The sequence below is a fragment of the Anthonomus grandis genome, chromosome 10, assembly GCF_022605725.1.
Source record: "Anthonomus grandis grandis chromosome 10, icAntGran1.3, whole genome shotgun sequence".
Classification (NCBI taxonomy): domain Eukaryota; kingdom Metazoa; phylum Arthropoda; class Insecta; order Coleoptera; family Curculionidae; genus Anthonomus; species Anthonomus grandis.
The window spans coordinates 26875987-26894160 of record NC_065555.1 but is presented as its reverse complement, the minus strand read 5'-3'; the positions used below and the strand labels follow the sequence as shown (position 1 = coordinate 26894160).

Below are 18174 nucleotides of genomic sequence, written 5' to 3'. Positions count from 1 at the left end.
GGTTAGAGTCAGTCATTTCTGCTAAGGGAAAAGTTGACAATACCTTAAAGATTACTAACTTAGGTAAAAATTAAAAAAAAAATTATACAGGGTGGTTCAGTTTAAACATCATTCATTTTAATACGTGATAGAGAATTTCAAAAGAAATAGACTTACATTATAAATTTTTTATAAAGATATAGTGTGTTAAAGTTAAGAATCATTATTTCCTTACTTATCATAACCTTTTAACTACCGTAAAACCCCATAATATTGAATAGTTTTCGGCTTTCGTCTTTTGCAGATTCTTAACAATATACAATAGAGAAATAGTATTGTAAGCATATTGGGACCAACAATACCTTTAAATATATAGAACAAAATGTTTATATTTATGCAAGTAATACCCTTTTTTTTTAAAAAATAGGGTGTTCAATGTTCAATTTGTTGCGCCGTAATTGTTTCATTGAACAAAAAAAAGCATATATTATGTGTTAATATTTTGTGTATCTACATAAAAAAAACTTGCAATGAAATTAAACACTCATAAAATTATTAATAGATATTTTTTGAAATAAACAAATAAACGAATTGTTTAACAAAACTCAAATGAACAAATAAAAGGTGCATAGGTTAGATATTACCTAAAGATACAAAAGATTAGGTACTAATTAAACATAAACATAACATTAATTTTTTTTGTTAACAAAAAATAACAAATACCCGTAAATACCACTCACGCCAACTAAATCATAATTATTCATATATTACCTAAAAAAATAACATAAATAGGTATTACCTAGGTTAGATACTAATTAAAAGGAAACAAATTTTCTTTTTTCGGCAGAGGGCAGGTTGAGATCAGAAGTGTAAGGACCTGTATGATAGGACCTGTAAGAAAAATTATAGTAACAATAAAATTATATCCAAAAAGGTAATAAAACTAGTAAAACCTATTAAATATTTCCTAAATCTTCATTGAAAGTAAAATGCCCACTAAACTCTGTAGGATATCTTAATGTGCATTTTATTTGGCAACAATCAATAGAAGATATGTCTTCTATTGATTGATCTTCCACTTGAGGGAAAATAAAAGTTGAGGGTTTTTGCCCATATCGTCGAAGACCACTCACTTTAAAGCCGCTTTCATCCTTGGAAATGATTTTTGAGAAGCTTTTTTTGCCTCCTTTTTTGTTCCTTCGTTGTATATAATTTCGGCCAATACAAAATTGTAGTCGGGAAAATCAGAAACTGTTTGAAAAGAAGGGCTGTAGGTTGAAGTCTCTAATGGAGCGCAAACCTTTGATGTCTGCCCAGGGGACTTCGGTAAAACAGAAGCTAAAGAAGCACTTTCTTCAGAGCTGCTTAAGCACAAGGTTTCTTGTTCCTTTTGGACAGTGGTAAGAAGATCTTCTTCTGACGAGTCCATATACACAATATTGTTAGAATCGCTGCTATCACTTTCTTCTGACGAGACTGACGATCGGTTATAATTATTTAAAGCTTGCTTTTTGTTTTCCAAAGTTTTTCTGGCAGCTCCTTTGCTGGTTGATGGGATGTTATTCTATGGGGTGAGATTTGGGACGACTGTTCCATGTATCTAATATGGATCTCTACTTTTGCTTTAAAGGCCCATAAAAGAAAAAATCTAGCGGCTGAGTGATGTGGGTAGAATTTTTGGGAAGACAACAAAATGATATATTGTTTTCTTCAACTTCTCGCATTACCTCTTCAGAGAAATGACTTGAGAGATTATCTCCTATGAGCACGACTCGCCCTTCAATGTTTTTTCGAAAAGGTATAAATGAAGGTATAAATAAATTTAGGAACCAATCGGCAAAAATAACTGCGTCAAGCCAACCGCTCTTACTGCGATTATATCGCGTATTTTTTGGTCCTCCTTCAGTCCAGGTTTGCCACAGATTTTCAGCCTTATATACTACGTACGGTAGGAGAATACAAGTAGGAGAATAGGTCCATCCGCGGATCCACAGAATATTACGAAAATGCTACTTTTCGATGAATCTCTGATGCGTTCGGGGTATTTTATGCCTCTTGGAAAAATACATTTTTTCGTCCCCGGGTCATCTGACAAATTTGTCTCATCATAATTAAATATCCTGTTTGGAGGTATAGGCTCACCGTTTTCAAAAACTATTTCTTTTAAATTGGAAAAGTATTGCGTCATTTTCTCAGATGTTATGCTTGCCTTAGATTTTTTTCAAATTTTGACAAATTCTTAAAGTGAGATCATTTTTGTGTCTTCTAATAAATCTGAGATACCACTTCTTACTGGGCAACTTATTTTCAGGCAGTTGAGGAGCATCTATTCCGTGCTTAAGAATTAGTTGCTGTACCAAGTGATACAAATCTGTATAATCAAATTGAAAACCCCATTCACTTACAAGTAGGACGTGTTGCACAATAGCATTTTTCAATTCTACCGGAAGGACAAATGGTTTTCCAATTTTTCCAGTGTGGCGGTTGTTTAACTTATTGGACAATGTGCCTTTTGGAAAACCGTATTGTTTACTCGCCTGACAAAGGCTAATTCTTTTATTTTTTATCAAATTCAGCACCTTTTCAAGATTTTCTTTATCTTCGGCATTATTATAGCGCCGGTATTTACGTTTTAGATTTTCCGCCGACATTAATGTAGTCTAAAAGAAAAAAAAGTCCTATATTAATATTACTTCCCTGTTTTAAAAATGCACCCATAACTTTGAACAGCCGTTCAAAGTTATGGGCAGTTTTTGAATTTTAGAGGTTAGGTTATAAAATGTAACTTTAAAAATATTATACCTCAAAATTCAAGTTTACCCATATACTTACAGTTTTATAAGACCCTAGAGCTCCCAAAAAATACAAAAAAAAAGGCTTTACAACAACTGTGTGGTCAGATGCTTAAAGTTAAAGTTTTCGCACTACAAATTTACCGGCATTTTTAGAGAAACCGTTCAATGTTTTTAGGATGAATAATATAAATTATAAATCGAAACGTCCAATGCGCTGAAGGAATGTATTCGTGTATGATTGGTCTAACGTATCGAACAGTGTTTGTCGATATTATAAATTGTCTAGGCGTGATGTTAGAGATAATATGTTTTTATGGCTTTTTGTTCAAAGTTATATGACCGTTCAAAGTAATAGGGTTTTACGGTACTAAATTTTAATTAAATTTCGCATGCAGAATATTGTAGTAAATTGTCAATTACTGATGAAGCAAATTTTTAAAAAAATTGCCAGTGGCGTAACATACGGAGGGACTTGGTCCTTTTTTGCCTCAAATATACGAGGCGATAAAATTTTTTTACAAATACAACCATGTCTTGATAGATGATAATGGAATACGAGATATAAATATATTGGATCATATGTTAGTTTATTGCTCTTTTAGGTTGGACGCACCCAATCCATGTCAATGTAATTTTACTTACAGAAATTTAAATAACATCGACAATAATTGATTTCAGTTCGATATTATGTATATTCCTTGCCATTTAATGTATAATATGGAAGATATAAATTGCAATGTGGATTTTTTGGTTGAATATGTATTTTAGGTTATGAACTTACACGCACCTTTGAGGACCGAATCTGGTAAAATAAACCTTATAGTCCATGGATTACTCTCAACATTAAACTTATGTAGAGGCTTCGTAACAGGGCTTTAAATAAATTTAGAAACTTGAAAGAACAAAGGGACTGGGATATTTATAAGCAATACCGCAATCTTACTACTAGTACAATTAGAGCAGAAAAAAAGCCTATTTGACCTACAGATTTGAGAACTGTACTAACAAAGAAGCCTGGAAAGAGCTAAAAAAATTACATTTCTCATAAAAAAATGAACAATTGCCTATATCCTTACACAATGTGGATGAATTAAATAATTTTTTTACCAGCATAAACAATAATAATGCAAATAGTCCAAATGAGGAGGTTAACAGGTTCTTTAAAGAACACAGAATTACAGTAAACGAATTTCAATTTAAGTTAATAACACAAAATACTGTTCTAGTATCTTAAATAATCTTAATTATATCTAAATATAAATCTTATTATGCTATGTTGTCCTGCTATTCTCTAATTAATCTATTTCTCTAATCAATGGAAAGAAGCCAATGTCATATCTTTTCCTAAAATAAAATATCCAACGGAATTTAATCAGATTCGTTCTATATCCATTCTTCCAGTATTCTCAGGTATTCCAGTACTGAAGAAGATCTTGGAATGCGAAATATTGGAATATTTAAACCAAAACAATCTGATACCCGAGAATCAATCTGGATTCTGTAGAGATTATAGTTGTGCCACTGCTCTGTCACAAGTAACTGACGATATATTTAAGGCCCTTGACAATCATCAGGCTACAGTTATGGTACTCCTAGACTTCACAAAGGCTTTTGACATGGTAAACCATGAGATGTTATTGGGTCTATTGGAATATATTGGATTTGGTAATTCAGCTTTAGCATTGGTCGCATCTTTTTTATCTAATCGTAAGCAAAGGGTATATATATGATGATATATGTCTATACTTGAGGATAGGGTAATACTCTGGTATACTTACTGTCACATGGCGTTGTCTCTTAAGGTGGCGTTTTGGGCCCGTTATTATACGAGATACGTCCAGAAAGTAAATTCCGTTTGGTAATAAAAATAAGTTGTGCACAGATACAGGAAAAATATTTATTGCACAAAAATCTACAACTCTTAAACTATTTTTGCGCATAACTGCCGAAATTTTGCAGGCATTTGTCATAGCGTAACACAAGTTTTTCTATGCCTTCTTCATAGAAGTTTGCTGCCATTGAAGTGTTGACCTCCAAGGAAAGACTTAGGATGTAAGAACAGATAAAAATCGCTAGGAGCGAGGTCAGAGCTGAACGGAGGATGGTCAAACACGTCCCAGCCAAATCCCTGTAGGAGGCCTGTCATCACATTTGCAGTGTGTGATCGTGCATTGTGAATAAAAACAACACCTTTTGACAGAAATCCTCGGCGTTTATTCTGTATTGTGCAGCGCAATTTGCTAAGTGCTCACAGTAAACATCAGTATTGATTGTTTCACCTCGCGGTAAGAAATCAATCCGTAAGTTGCCTTTCCTGTCCCAAAACACTGTGCACATGATTTTTCGAGGTGTTAAGATTTGTTTCGGCTTAGCCCTTGCTGGCGATGAAGTGTGCCTCCATTCTATTGATTGCCGCTTAGTTTTAGGAGTATCCTAAGAAACCCAAGTGTCATCTCCTGTGATCGAAAATCTTCGACGTCTTCATCTTAACGGATTAAAAACTGAAGTGCACTATACATCCGTTTTGTTGTGTGGTCGTCAGTAAGAATTTTTGGTACCCAACGTAAGCAAAGTTTACGATTTTTCAAGTTTTTCGGTAACACTTTCATGAATTAGTGATCGTGAGATTTGGGGAAATTCTATAGCGAGAGCACTAATTGTAAACTTACGGTTTTCCTTAAGCTTTGCATCAATCGCTCGAACCAGTCCTTCTGTAATCAAGGATGAATGCCCACTGCGTTCTTCATCGTTCTTCACCGACGTGCACTTCACTACGTCCTTCATTGAACTGTCTCAACTTTTCACCATTGAATCACGAGAGCGTCTCTATTAGTGACATGAAAACTGTTAAATAAATTTTAAATTAGCACTTAGCACATATCATATGGTTATTCTCGTTTATGTTCAATTTATTTAGAAAAATTGAAAATGAAAATTAAAATTTCAACGTCCTGTATCTTCGCAGGGAAGCATTTAAAGATAAAGGTTTATAGAAAGTGTTTTCAAAATTTTGACACAAGGACTACCCTTAAATTTTCATGCAATATTAATGACTCACCCTGTATGGTAGAGAAATAAACCCAGTTATGTTCAAAGAAGCGTTTACAAAAAGAGACTATTTTTTTCTGTTGTGCATTAGAAAATATCGGAATTATGTTCACAATAACAATTCGATGTTATTTCGCATAGCGTACGAAGCAATAACACACAATAGCGCCCATCGCTTTATTTATTTCTCGGTCGTAGATATAAATAGATTGCCAATAGATAGTCTATTGCGAAAAGAATGAGGGATAATTTCTCAGGATATTCCGGTAACGCTCTATTTTATGGCTTTGTTTTTAAATGAATCGATGCAGGGTTGGAATTGAATTTAAAATTAATTTAAAAAAATATAAATAAATTACGAAAATTTGGTAACTTGATAAAAAGACGTAAGAGAAACCCTAAATAAAAAGTAATTTGAAAAAGAAGAATAAGAAGACAAGAGAAATACTAAAAGAATAGAAGTAGTAAAGTCTCTTTTTTTTACTAAATCAGCTTAATAAACAGGATGTCAATTTCAAAACTTTCAATGCAAATATCTTTAAAACTAAAAATGTTAGAAAAGCACAATTTGGTACAAATATTACAAGGTAAATGGTGGGTTATGGCATGGTAAATGGCACTACTCACTAATAATCTAACACACTGCAAACATCATTGCTATGCAGATGACACGCAGGTTTACTTTTCGTTCAAAAGTTCTGAGGTAGTTAATGCTAATCAATGTATTAATGAAGAGTTAAATAATTAAAAAATGTTATATCTTGAATCCCAAACCTTACTAAATCAATTGCCATTCTCATCTGTAGTGATAACCACCGAAATCCAGGTTGGAAAATTTAAATTTGCGCTTAAACAATAACACTATATTGTTTAAAACATCTGCTAAAAATTCAGGGCTTATTATCTATAATAAACTAAGATTTAAAGAATATGTCACTTTTAAGTTAAGAAATGAATATTCTGCTCTGAAGTCTATTTTTTTTTTCAGGCACTCTTTAAGCCCTAAAATTAAGAAACTGCTACGTGATTCGTTGGTCTTATCACCATTAAGCTTTTGTGACACCATCTATGGCCCCGGTCTTGATTATTCTGATGCGGCCAGAATTCAGAAGCTTCAGAATTATTTAAGAGGTCTTTTTCATATTCGATTGCTCATTATATAAATAAATTTAAGATTAGCCAGTTTGCTTCCTCCGAAATAACTTTTAAGCTTAGAATGAAGCGGCACTCTCTAAACATTTTATTGGGTCTCTTTATAGGGTAGTTTTAAGTGTGAGAGAGATCCTTTCTCTATCCTTCTGGTATTGATGTTTTTTCTTTTGCTTCAAGCTCTTGTTTACGACTTGTAAATGTTGATTACGTGATGTAATTTATTACTGTAGTATTTACTAGGCAATGCCTAGGTTTCAACAGAATTCAGGAACTATTTTATTAAATGGTCCTGGAAGTCTGAATTAATGGTTTGTTAGTTACCATATAATTAATTAGTTTTAGCACTTATACTTTCACCAAAAATTGATTTTTTTTTTGAAATCGAACTAACTATACCAGCGGCTTATTTCGATTACGAACATCACGAAAACACCGGGTTACAATAGGATCCGAGTAGAACTAAGGGAATGAGAGCACTTTAAAAATTCGGAAAAGTAATTTTTCGACCTAGTTTTTGAGCCCTAAAATGGGCCCTAAAAATCTAGGCTAGTATGAGAGCTACGACCTTACGGATGGTCTCGTTGACCTACTACCACTAGGCTTCGACTTACCAAAAAAAACCTGGTGAATGCTAAATACACTTGCGTGCATAGAAATTGGCCCACTGTAAACTTTTGACTTTAAATATATTTTTTTATTAAATTATATATCAGATCAAAAAAAGAAATATGCTGTTTGAAAGACAATTTATTATCCTTTAATATGAGTATATATTTATGAAAACTTATTTGAATATCCTATCTTTAACATAGTGAAATTAATGCATTAAGAAAATTCGGCATTTTTATTATTAACATAAATAGGGTTATTGACAATTTAAAAGTTAACACTTAATTTTTTAATAATGGGTATGACCTCCTCTTGCTCTAATAACATCTCTCATACGATAAAGCATAGATCTAATCAAGTTTGCTATTGTTTCTTGTGGGATGTTTAGCCACTCTTCTTCTACTGCAACAATAAGCTCTGGGATCGAGTTTGGGTTACGAAGTCTACCTCGAATTCTTCGTTTTAGCTCATCCCATAAATGTTGGATCGGATTTAGGTCAGGACTGTATGCTGGCCACTTCATAACCCGAAAACCGACTTCTGCAATGTAATCTTGCACGATTCTTGCGGTATGCAGCCTTGCGTTGTCATGCATAAAGGTAAATTCATCTCCAATGTAGTCGACGTAAGGTACCACATGAATTGCTAAAATCTCCTCAATATACCTAGTAGCCGTTAAACCTCTTCTTCCGTGAACACGGTCGCCCCTACGAATGAACTAAAGGTCGGTTCGTGCTTCTATAGAAATTGCACTCCAGATCATGCTGGAACCACCTCCATAAGCACTTCGCTCTTCAAAGCAGCAATCTGCAAATCGCTCTCTTGGTCTTCGGTACACTTTCCTTCTTCGGTCGCTACCATGGAGGCATATTCTGGACTCATCTGAGAACAGAACAGATCCAATTGTTCCAACATCCCTTGCAACACGCGAGCGTGCTTGCCGATGAGCTGGAGTAAGTTTTGGACCAATCGCAGGTGTTTTAGGGGTCAGGTTATTTTCCTGCAGTCTTCGTCTCACTGTCCACTGACTAATAGGCACTCCTCGCACCTCATGGAGCTGTCGTTGCACTTGAACGGCATTAAGGTGACGATTTCTTAATATTGTTGACACAATAAAGCGGTCATCACGAGCGGTTGTAAATCGCTTCCTACCTACGCGAGTCATATCCAATTGTCTAGCAACAGCTCGCTGACTCCATTTTCGAAGTCCATTCTCGATTAAAGCAATAACTTGGGCGGCTTTTTGTGGTGTAGTATGCATTAAATTAACATACTTGAACACTATTGAGGTTATGAAAAATAAATAATATGCAAATTTCAGTTGCAAACGCAATAATTTTATTATCTGACAAATTTGTTATATTTGTTACAATTACCACATAAACATGGTTCATTTGTTTACCGGTTGCTACGCATATAAACGATAAGCCTTCTTGATAAATTTCTACTCACATTAAAGGATATTAAATTGTCTTTCAAACAGCATATTTCTTTTTTTGATCTGATGGATAATTTAAAAAAAAATATATATTTAAAGTCAAAAGCTTACAGTGGGCCAATTTCTATGCACGCAAGTTTAGGATCAGAATGTAACATGGCAAATGCTCTTATACTTTACACAAATAGGGCAAGACTCCGAGCCTTTCCCCTCCCCTGGGAGTGATGGAAAACCAAACTATCAAACGCATCATGGAGAAATGCTCTAAAACGGCTTATAACGGCAGATCAGAAGATTGCCTATAAGCGACTCCAGAAACAATATATAAATTTATTGTTTCTGTATTATATAAATTTGTTAAACGTTTGTAATGACTTTGCTTTCACATATATGCTTTGTGTCGTAATCTGCTAACTAATAAAATAATTAAATTAAGTCCGACCCAACAAAATATCACGAAAAAATTTTCTATATGAACAATAATAACGACTTATTAGTGATCAGTGTTAGTTTTTCTTTTAAGACTTTTAACGTGTACTGATAAGTTATGATACCGGACCTCTTTAAACCCATTTTTTTCTGTTATTTTCTGAGAGCATCCTGTTAAGTTATTATTCCTATTGCCTTTTCAAATTCAAATAGACATACATTTCAAGCATTACATTCAATATCTTTTAATATTTCAGCATGGAAATCTCAGAGGTCGAAGAAAGGAAAAATAATCAAATCACCGCATTAAAAAAGCATCATGATCAGGCTTTCAACGAAATGAAAAATTATTATAATGATATTACGTTAAATAATTTAGCGTTAATTAGCAGCCTTAAGGTAAGTGTTACATTGACATTAAACCTAGGTTGAAATATTTTTAGACGTCCTTTTAAGATAACCAGAAGAGTTCATAAAATAAATTAGTTTTAATAAGGATTAGAACTGCTGTTTTTATATTAACACAAATAATTTTATAAATATTCATAAACTTCTTTTAAGTATCTCTATTTTCTGGCCTTAATCAAAATATACATGTGACAACCGGTAGATGGCATTGATTAAAAAAAAAGAATATTACTTGAATTGGCTTTCCCTGATATTAGAAGATGAAAAGTAAAGTAATTTTAGTAAAGAGGCTCATAAATTTGTATCCTGTATTTTGTGCGCAGACCTATTTTTAGATCGCTAGTCCCATCACCTACGAGCATTATATACAGAGTGTCTCAAATTCGAGGGTGACCATTGGAATCTCGGAAACCGTAAGAGTTACAGGGTCGGTTAAATAGAGGCAAAATCGCGCAATTTGGAGCTTAATGAAATGACGTTTAAAAAATTTTAACATTCCCGTTACTTCGGGAGTTATCCGAAAAAAATCGAAATTTGTCAAAATCTTTTTTACCTTCTACCGACTTTATTTAAAGAAACATCGGAAAACAAAAAACAGTTTTTCATTGCCACTTTTTATGTCCTATAACATGACGCAAAAAAAAATAATCTGACGTTTCGTTTTTTTTCGATCATCATCAACTTTATTTTTTCTTATGGTTCCATATTGGATTTTCTCATTTTTAAAAAGTATTTTTAGTTGCCTTTAAAATTTTGTATCGCTCTTGCATGTCCGATTACTCCTTTTAGTACTTCTCATAAGAACTCCATGAGTGCAAGAGAGAAAGATATATCAATGGGATTTCCAAATAAATTGATTTTATATAAACTGAAGCTATAAAATACTCTGTATTTGATATAGTTTTTTTTAAACCAATTCAATGAAAATGAATCAATTAAATACAGGGTATTTCATAACTTTGGTTCATATATAAAACAGAGTTGATGATAATTTCCCAGATAAACTTGTTAACAAATCCCATTGAGTTCTTATGGGAAGTACTAGAAGAAGTAATCGGACGTGCAAGTGCGATACCTCATTTTAAAGGCAATTAAATATACTTTTTAAAAATGAGAAAATCCAATATGGCGCCCATAAGAAAAAATAAAGTTGATGATGATCGAAAAAAAAACGAAACGTCGGATTTTTTTTTGCGTCATGTTATAGAGCATAAAAAGTGGCAATAAAAAACTGTTTTTAGTTTTCCGATATCTCTTTCAATAAAGTCGGTGGAAGGTAAAAACGATTTTGACAAATTTCGTTTTTTTTGGATATCTCTGGAAGTATCCGGAATTTTACAATGTTTTAAACTTCATTTTATTAAGCCCTAAATTGCGCAACTTTGCCTCTACTTAACTAATCCCGTAACTCTTACGATTTCCGAGATCCCAATAGTCACCCTCGAATTGTACCCTGTACATGCATGTTGTTTGCTGTGCAATTTCATGGTTTCCATTTAAATACAAACTATTCTAACCCAACTGTGATAGCTCTGACCAGATTTCAATTCTCCACACTACAAATAGGTTCAATCTTGTAATTTACCATGTAAGGTACAAGATTCATGCACTTTGTCTCAGTTTAATATTACTCCGCAGACCAATTCTCAGTCGACGAGTCAAATTTATACCTATCATTTAGTTAATAAAACATCAAATTTGGGCAGATGCACATCTTCATTTACCTCCTTGAATTAAGATTTGATACTAGACAAGTCGGTATTAGAAATTTTAAGTTCACTCCTATTTCACGGTATCAATAGGCAGAATATTCGAACTAAGGTACTAAAAATTCTAGAGAGCTAACCAAGTGCTCTTCCTTTAATTAGGATAACCTCTTCTTTTTCTAAAACTGGTAGGAAAGAAGTAATCCTTTCTTTAAATCCCTGTATTTTGAAGATACCGTAATCCTCTCACCTTTTCTTTCTTTCAGGGTTTTTAATATCAACCATCCATCCTGTTTCAATTTAAAATAAGGAGACTGGAGATAAGGACACTGGTTGCCAAATGAGGTGACGCGTACGCAGAATTAAACGATAACTGGATTTGCAAAGTAGCCACCTCCGCGCTGTAGGTCAGAATTATACCCCTCGCTCTGAATCTTGACTTTACGTGACTTGTAATTACTACTTACTGTTGCAGAGTCTCATTTGTTTTTCCAAGGCTATTAGCCTCTGATTATCCTCGGTGGGTCACAACGGTTTATCAGGCTGCCCATTACACTACAAATTATTAAAGACACCGTCCGAGACCACTGTCACAAGGTGAGTCGGGTCAATCAGAGTAAGGTACACTTTTAACAAACAGCGTCAATGTAGCTACTTTCTGAAACTAGTTATCGTTGATTTGTGTACGCACGTTTAGCTTACAGATCGGTCTCCTTATCTGATTTAAAATAAACAGATGTTTTAAAAATTTATTATGTTCTTGATAAGTATCCAGGAGAAGTCAACGTTGTGGTAATTTCTACTTTAAAACGGAAATTTTAAGAAACGCTTAGATAACCAGTCTAGGTCCGGAATTGAGGAGATACAATGCAAGCTAGAGATTTTACATTATTTATAACTTGAGTTCTTTGACTTTTATTGGAAAGATGTCATCGAGTACTATGTAACTCTAATTTCGCTATAAATTAAAATAATTGTTGCTATAATTTTCATTGATAACATAATTATTGCTCGAATACTTATCGAGCTGTAAAAAATACGACTTTAAAAATATTATTTATATCAAGGGGAATTTATGCATTATTTTAGTATGCAAGATTTATTAATAAAGCTTAAATTGTACCCGTTTAGGTTTTGCAACATCAAATTTAATTTTGGTGGAAGTGGTATCAAAATTAAGAAAGACGTGGTTCAGAAACTGAATAAGGATAAACTTGATCCTTATAGCTGATCAAGTTTTGTAAAATTTTCAGTGACATCAAAGATAAATATTTTCAAAAAGATTATTACTTCTTCGTCTTCTTCTTCTTCTCAAGTGAGCCCTTCTCAATTTAGATACTTATTATCTTAAAATCTACATCTATTTTATTTATATAGTGATGAGGGCAACCTAGTAACAGACAGCCATTTGAATCAAACTCTAGTTAGCAGAGGGGTAAAAGGAGAAATGCTATACTCAAGGGCGTACCCAGGATTTCAGCTAGGGGGGGGGGACACAGCTTAAACCTGTTTCGGTCGGGTATATTAAAACAAAAAATCATGAAAATTGACTTTTATTAATTAGTTTGATTGGCACAAAACAAAATATTATATATATAATATTCATTATACTCATATATATGTATATTAATTTAATAATAATCTTCTCGGATTTGCCGAAAATTTGTCTATAACAGTCTTTTCAATAAACTCACTGCTTTCTTTTAAAGAATTGCGATGTACGCTTATCAGACATAAACCTGTAAGCCTTTCTTAACCCATGGTGCCTCTAAGCCACGTTTTAACTCTTCGCAGCGTACTGAAGGTCGTACTGAAGGACGGTTCTACGGTCTCCGTGGTGCATGGGATAGTGCTTAAAATAATCAATGCCTTTCTGACAGCAGGGTATAAAATTTTGGTTTCATTGAACAGATCAACTACTTCTATGTCCCTTAATTGATCTGATCTGATAAAGCCTTCTTTACCCATAAATTATGCCAAAGGCTCAGTTCTCCGGTAATATCCAGGTTATAAAATTCTTGGAATGATTCTGCGTTCTTGTATAAGTCTGTAATTCTGGTTTTGGTCTTGGTCATATACAAGGGATGTAGCTTACTTAAAGCAAACGCCAGAGTATTTTCTTGGGAAAATCGAATATTCAATGATGAAATGAGTGAATAATTGTATGGTATTATCAGTGAAAGCTGCTAATATTCGTTATCATTGTCTGATGGCAGATTACTTCTACATGTTTGCTTGTGAGCAAGACGAAAAACGAAATTTCTATGTTTAAATCCATTGCAACAGCTCGCGCTTTTTAAATCATTTTATTACTTATTCTATGAGGAAACTCGCGGTCATTTCTCAAAATGTCCTTAATATTTTTTATGTATTTCCTCACCGAGATCATGTCGATCGATTTAGCTTGCAGTACGCTAACTACTCGTTCTAAAACTGCTGAATATTTGGCTATTGTTTGTAGAGCAATAATAAACATTGTTTTTGGAACGGCTGAATGCAACCGATATGCAGATTTTCTGATGGCATAATTTTATTCTACGGATAACGTTTCTAGAGATTTCACAAGCTCTGGGAAATTTTGAGAAAACTTTCTGATTGATTTATATTTTTCAATCGTAATAGGTTTGGATCGTAGTTTTGACGTGTAGTCGATTCTCTGAAAAACTTTATAACATCCTTTACAGTGGCGGCAGTATTTCTAATTTCTGGCACTGCGTTCACATCATTCACAACAAGGTTAAGTTTTTGACTTAAACAATGAAGAGATAAATAAAGCACGAGGATATTTTTTTCTCAAAATGGCTTGTACGCCGCCCTCTTGCCCTGCCATTGTAGAACAGCCATCGAATCCAAACCATACGCAATCTTCGGTTGGGAGGTTAGAACTAATCAAGAAATTGTCAATCGCTTCGGCAATTGCTGAAGAATCTTGTGCTTTTAGTTTAACGAACCCTACAAATTTTTTTGATTCTCCTTTTGCTTTTGTCGTAGAATCGCACGACTATTGATAGCTGTTCTTTCCCAGCTAGGTCTGCTGTTTCATCAGCAGGCAAGAATACGTAAGTCATGGTCTTCTGAACCTCACTTATTATACTCTCCTTAATAACTTCGCCACATAAATTTATCAATTCATTGCATTGCGACGGCACTTTTCCAGGTGACTCTTTAATTTGTTGTTCCCTGAGTTGATTCTCAACTTCAATAAATCTAATAAAACACTCTCATCTGTTTGTTTTTCCCTAAGGAGCATATCATGTGTACCGCAAATATAGTATATACAAGAAATAATTGATGATAGTGTTTGCCTGTTTTCATCGATTGCTTTTTGGTATCCACTTTGCAGTTGGATGTCTACAGGAACATTTTCAAGAATATTTTTTGCAGCATTTATCGTAGTTAGGTGAAGGTCGATCGTTGCATGCTTTTGGCAGTCTTCATGCATATTTTTGAACTTTATATATGGCCTGACCATAAATGATCCCAAAATTCTTCTCACAGTGCTGATGGGCGGAGGGAACAAAGCACAATGCTTACAAAGAGCACCTTTTAGTCGCTTGGAATATACTAGCCATGGTGCATATTGATCCAACCAATTAAATGATTAAATATTCTTTTCAAATGGCTTCCATCACTTTCAAAATCGTAATTTCTGGGCGGGATCCAAGGATTTTGTAACAACTCCTTCTTCTTTTCAATCGATAGCTGGGTAACCAACTCAACATAACAAGCCAGATCATTTTATTGATAGCCACCGTCCACTATAATTTCAGGATCGACGTTGATGTCATAAGTTTTTTGGGACGTCGATGGAGAAGAATAGTCGGCAACAGATATATTTACAGGTTTTGCTGAAGAATGTGATGCTTGTCCAATGTTAGCATGCGATGATCTTGGCATTACATGAGTTTTTGACATTACAGAGAGTTTTAAGCGCTTTCGCTTCCATTGCTACTTTCCCGACCTTTTTTTTCTTTTTGCGCGTGTTGTCCCTAAAAAATGAATACACAAAATTACTCTTACGATGTTTAGGCATAGGACAAAAATACGGAAAATAAAGATCAAGATACCTATAATAACATCACTTTTAAATATCATTACTTCGGACTTTCTATCAGTAAAAGTAAAATTGCGATATTTAAATTTCGTTAACTTTGTTGTTTAACAAAGAAATCAAATAATCATATTAGGTTTTATTTTGTTTTGACTCACCTATTTTAAAGAATTTTCTGATATCCATTTGACAGAGAAAAATTTTCAGTCTTCAATTGTTGCACAGTAAATAAGACTCTATGGCGAATGAAATATTCGCTCGTATTAAACTCCAAACTAAATTGAATTGTATTCGTTGTCTCGTCGAACTGAATTGGCTTGCTCTGCCTCACGATCCCGCTTAAGGTGGCTACACACACAACTGCAAGCTTGACAAGCATGCATGAACAATCTTTTTGTACAAGCAAACTATAGCATCTGTAGTAAAATTTTGCGCAAGCATTTTAATTGTGCAAGCCACTTGAAGATTAATTGAATTTAAATCATGCAAGCTTGGACAAGCCATGCGTACGCAAGCGAAACAGTACCTGTGTACTGAATGTATTACTAGCGTCTGCGGAACCACCGTTCCTTGTGCCGCCGGCGCTCACTCTCGCGGCAGATCATAGTCAATGTTGCCGTTTTCATCAAAGATATCATATTTTATGATTAAAACGCATTCTGGGTGAGCCGTTATGCATGCATGTGCTCGTTCGCAGACTAGCAGGCTCAATGTTTAGCAATTTTGTATTTGCTTGTTTATTTTGATATAAACGAACAAATATCATTAATTAAGTGATTGGTTTACATGTATATCCATTTAAATTATGCATGTATTGTGTTATTTCCAGCCACATTTGAAGATGTTCTAAATATAAGGATAAGATCGAAACGTCGGCATTTTTTTGTAAGAAATTGGTTTCATTTCATTATTGGGTCCTACTTCTGGTAACTCTTCGCTACATAAATAAGTTTATCTTTTTCTTTGTTTTTTAATAATAAAATTTAGTTACCTATACTATGGTTTTATTTTGGATTGGTGCCTTTATTCCTTCTATTGATGGTGTTTAGATCATTAGAAAATTATTTTCTTTCTAATTTGAAATATTTTTGAAATAATTGCTAATTTAAACATATTTCTCAAAAGCGATATTTTAAAAATTCCAAATCTTACATTATTACTATTTTAATGCATTAATGCTCTTCAGTCTGTAATATTCAGCTAAATCTATTATCTATTTGCAGATCAAGAATAAACAAATCGCATTTTCTTATCTTACGTTTTTTACGCATATAAAAAAAACCTAGGTATTTATTGAATAAAATATCAAAATGTTTATGAATCCTAAAAATTAGCAATTCAAAGGTTAATGGTTACATTCAGAAAAGTGCAATATGTTTTTACCATTTTTAGAATCCTGCACAGTTTCCTAGTCATAGCAAGCACAATGTTCAACACATTTATCTCAGGAATGCTTTAATAAAATAATGGCATGTGATTTTATTACATTATGAGTTCATTGAAATCGTAGTAGGTACCTTTATCAATTCTTAACTTATTTTAGGGGTCTATTTAATATTAGTGCAATCAAAAGTAAACGTTTTTTAAAGAAACTTTAAAGAGGAGAGGCATTGTATAGTATTTTTATTTTTTAAAGGAAAAAAATACGGAAAAATTAAGTTTTTTGCGTGAAAACGAAAAAAAGTAATAAATAAAGTTAATATTCCCGGTACGCGGCTCAAAAGACACTAACCCAACCGATGGGAGGCTCCAACCCACGGTCGATATCCGTTTTGAGATCCAATTCTAAAATCAAGTCTCACTCCAACCCAGGCGCGCCCTTTCGAATTTTGTTCATTCAAACCCGTTAGAATGAACAAAACATTTTTGCGCTTCGCTTGTCACTAATGTCACTATAACCAATAGAAAATCCCAACACACTGACATTATTACTACGCGTCGAAAAATAGTTCCAGATTAAAATCATTAATATTATAATAAAAAATTAAAAGTCCTCATTTTTTCTTTTTGGAAATGACTTAAATTAGGTTATTCTCATTATATTAATGAATTTTGTAATGTAATTCCAATTGCACTAATGTTAAATGTCACCCATTTTAGTATATAAGGAAGGACAACTATTTAACATTAATAACATTTATTTAACATTAACAAAATAATATTAGGTATAGGTACTTAAATAGGTACATAATGTCCTATTACTGTACCCTGTACGTAGCGATATAACCTTTAAAAAAATAATTAATAAAAGAATCCTCCATTGAACACAAAGCTATTTTATTTGTAACCAACTACCATCTTAAAAAATATCTCTCAGAACTGCCGGAGCGCAACATAAGCAGCCGGTATTCTAATATGAATAGCGGCAACGTAGCACCACACATCTGACTGCAGAGGCACAGTGATTTCCAGGCGGCAGACGCTAGTAATGTATTCGGCTTGTACAAACAATTTAGTCAGTCCGTGACCGTGAATGGCTCTACGTCGGTCGGCGTTGCCATCATCATGTCCAGCGATTTGAAAAGGAGCAATCGAGAATTATTGGAAGATTTTATTCGA

General features: G+C 33.7%; 1 protein-coding gene and 1 long non-coding RNA gene across 2 annotated transcripts in view; one reads left to right on the top strand and one right to left on the bottom strand.

Moving 5' to 3' along the window:
- The window catches only part of LOC126741449 (dynein regulatory complex subunit 4), a 107544-nt gene that overhangs the window by 37794 nt on the left and 51576 nt on the right, over positions 1 to 18174 (top strand). The window contains exon 6 of the mRNA XM_050447863.1: positions 9708 to 9849. Coding sequence (XP_050303820.1) covers positions 9708 to 9849 — 142 coding nt within the window. The remainder of the gene's footprint in view (positions 1 to 9707; positions 9850 to 18174) is intronic.
- Positions 513 to 3134, bottom strand: LOC126741454 (uncharacterized). The gene is made up of 2 exons (XR_007662187.1): positions 2385 to 3134; positions 513 to 870 (listed from the first exon to the last, which is right to left on the bottom strand). It is a non-coding gene; the product is annotated as an uncharacterized LOC126741454 (long non-coding RNA).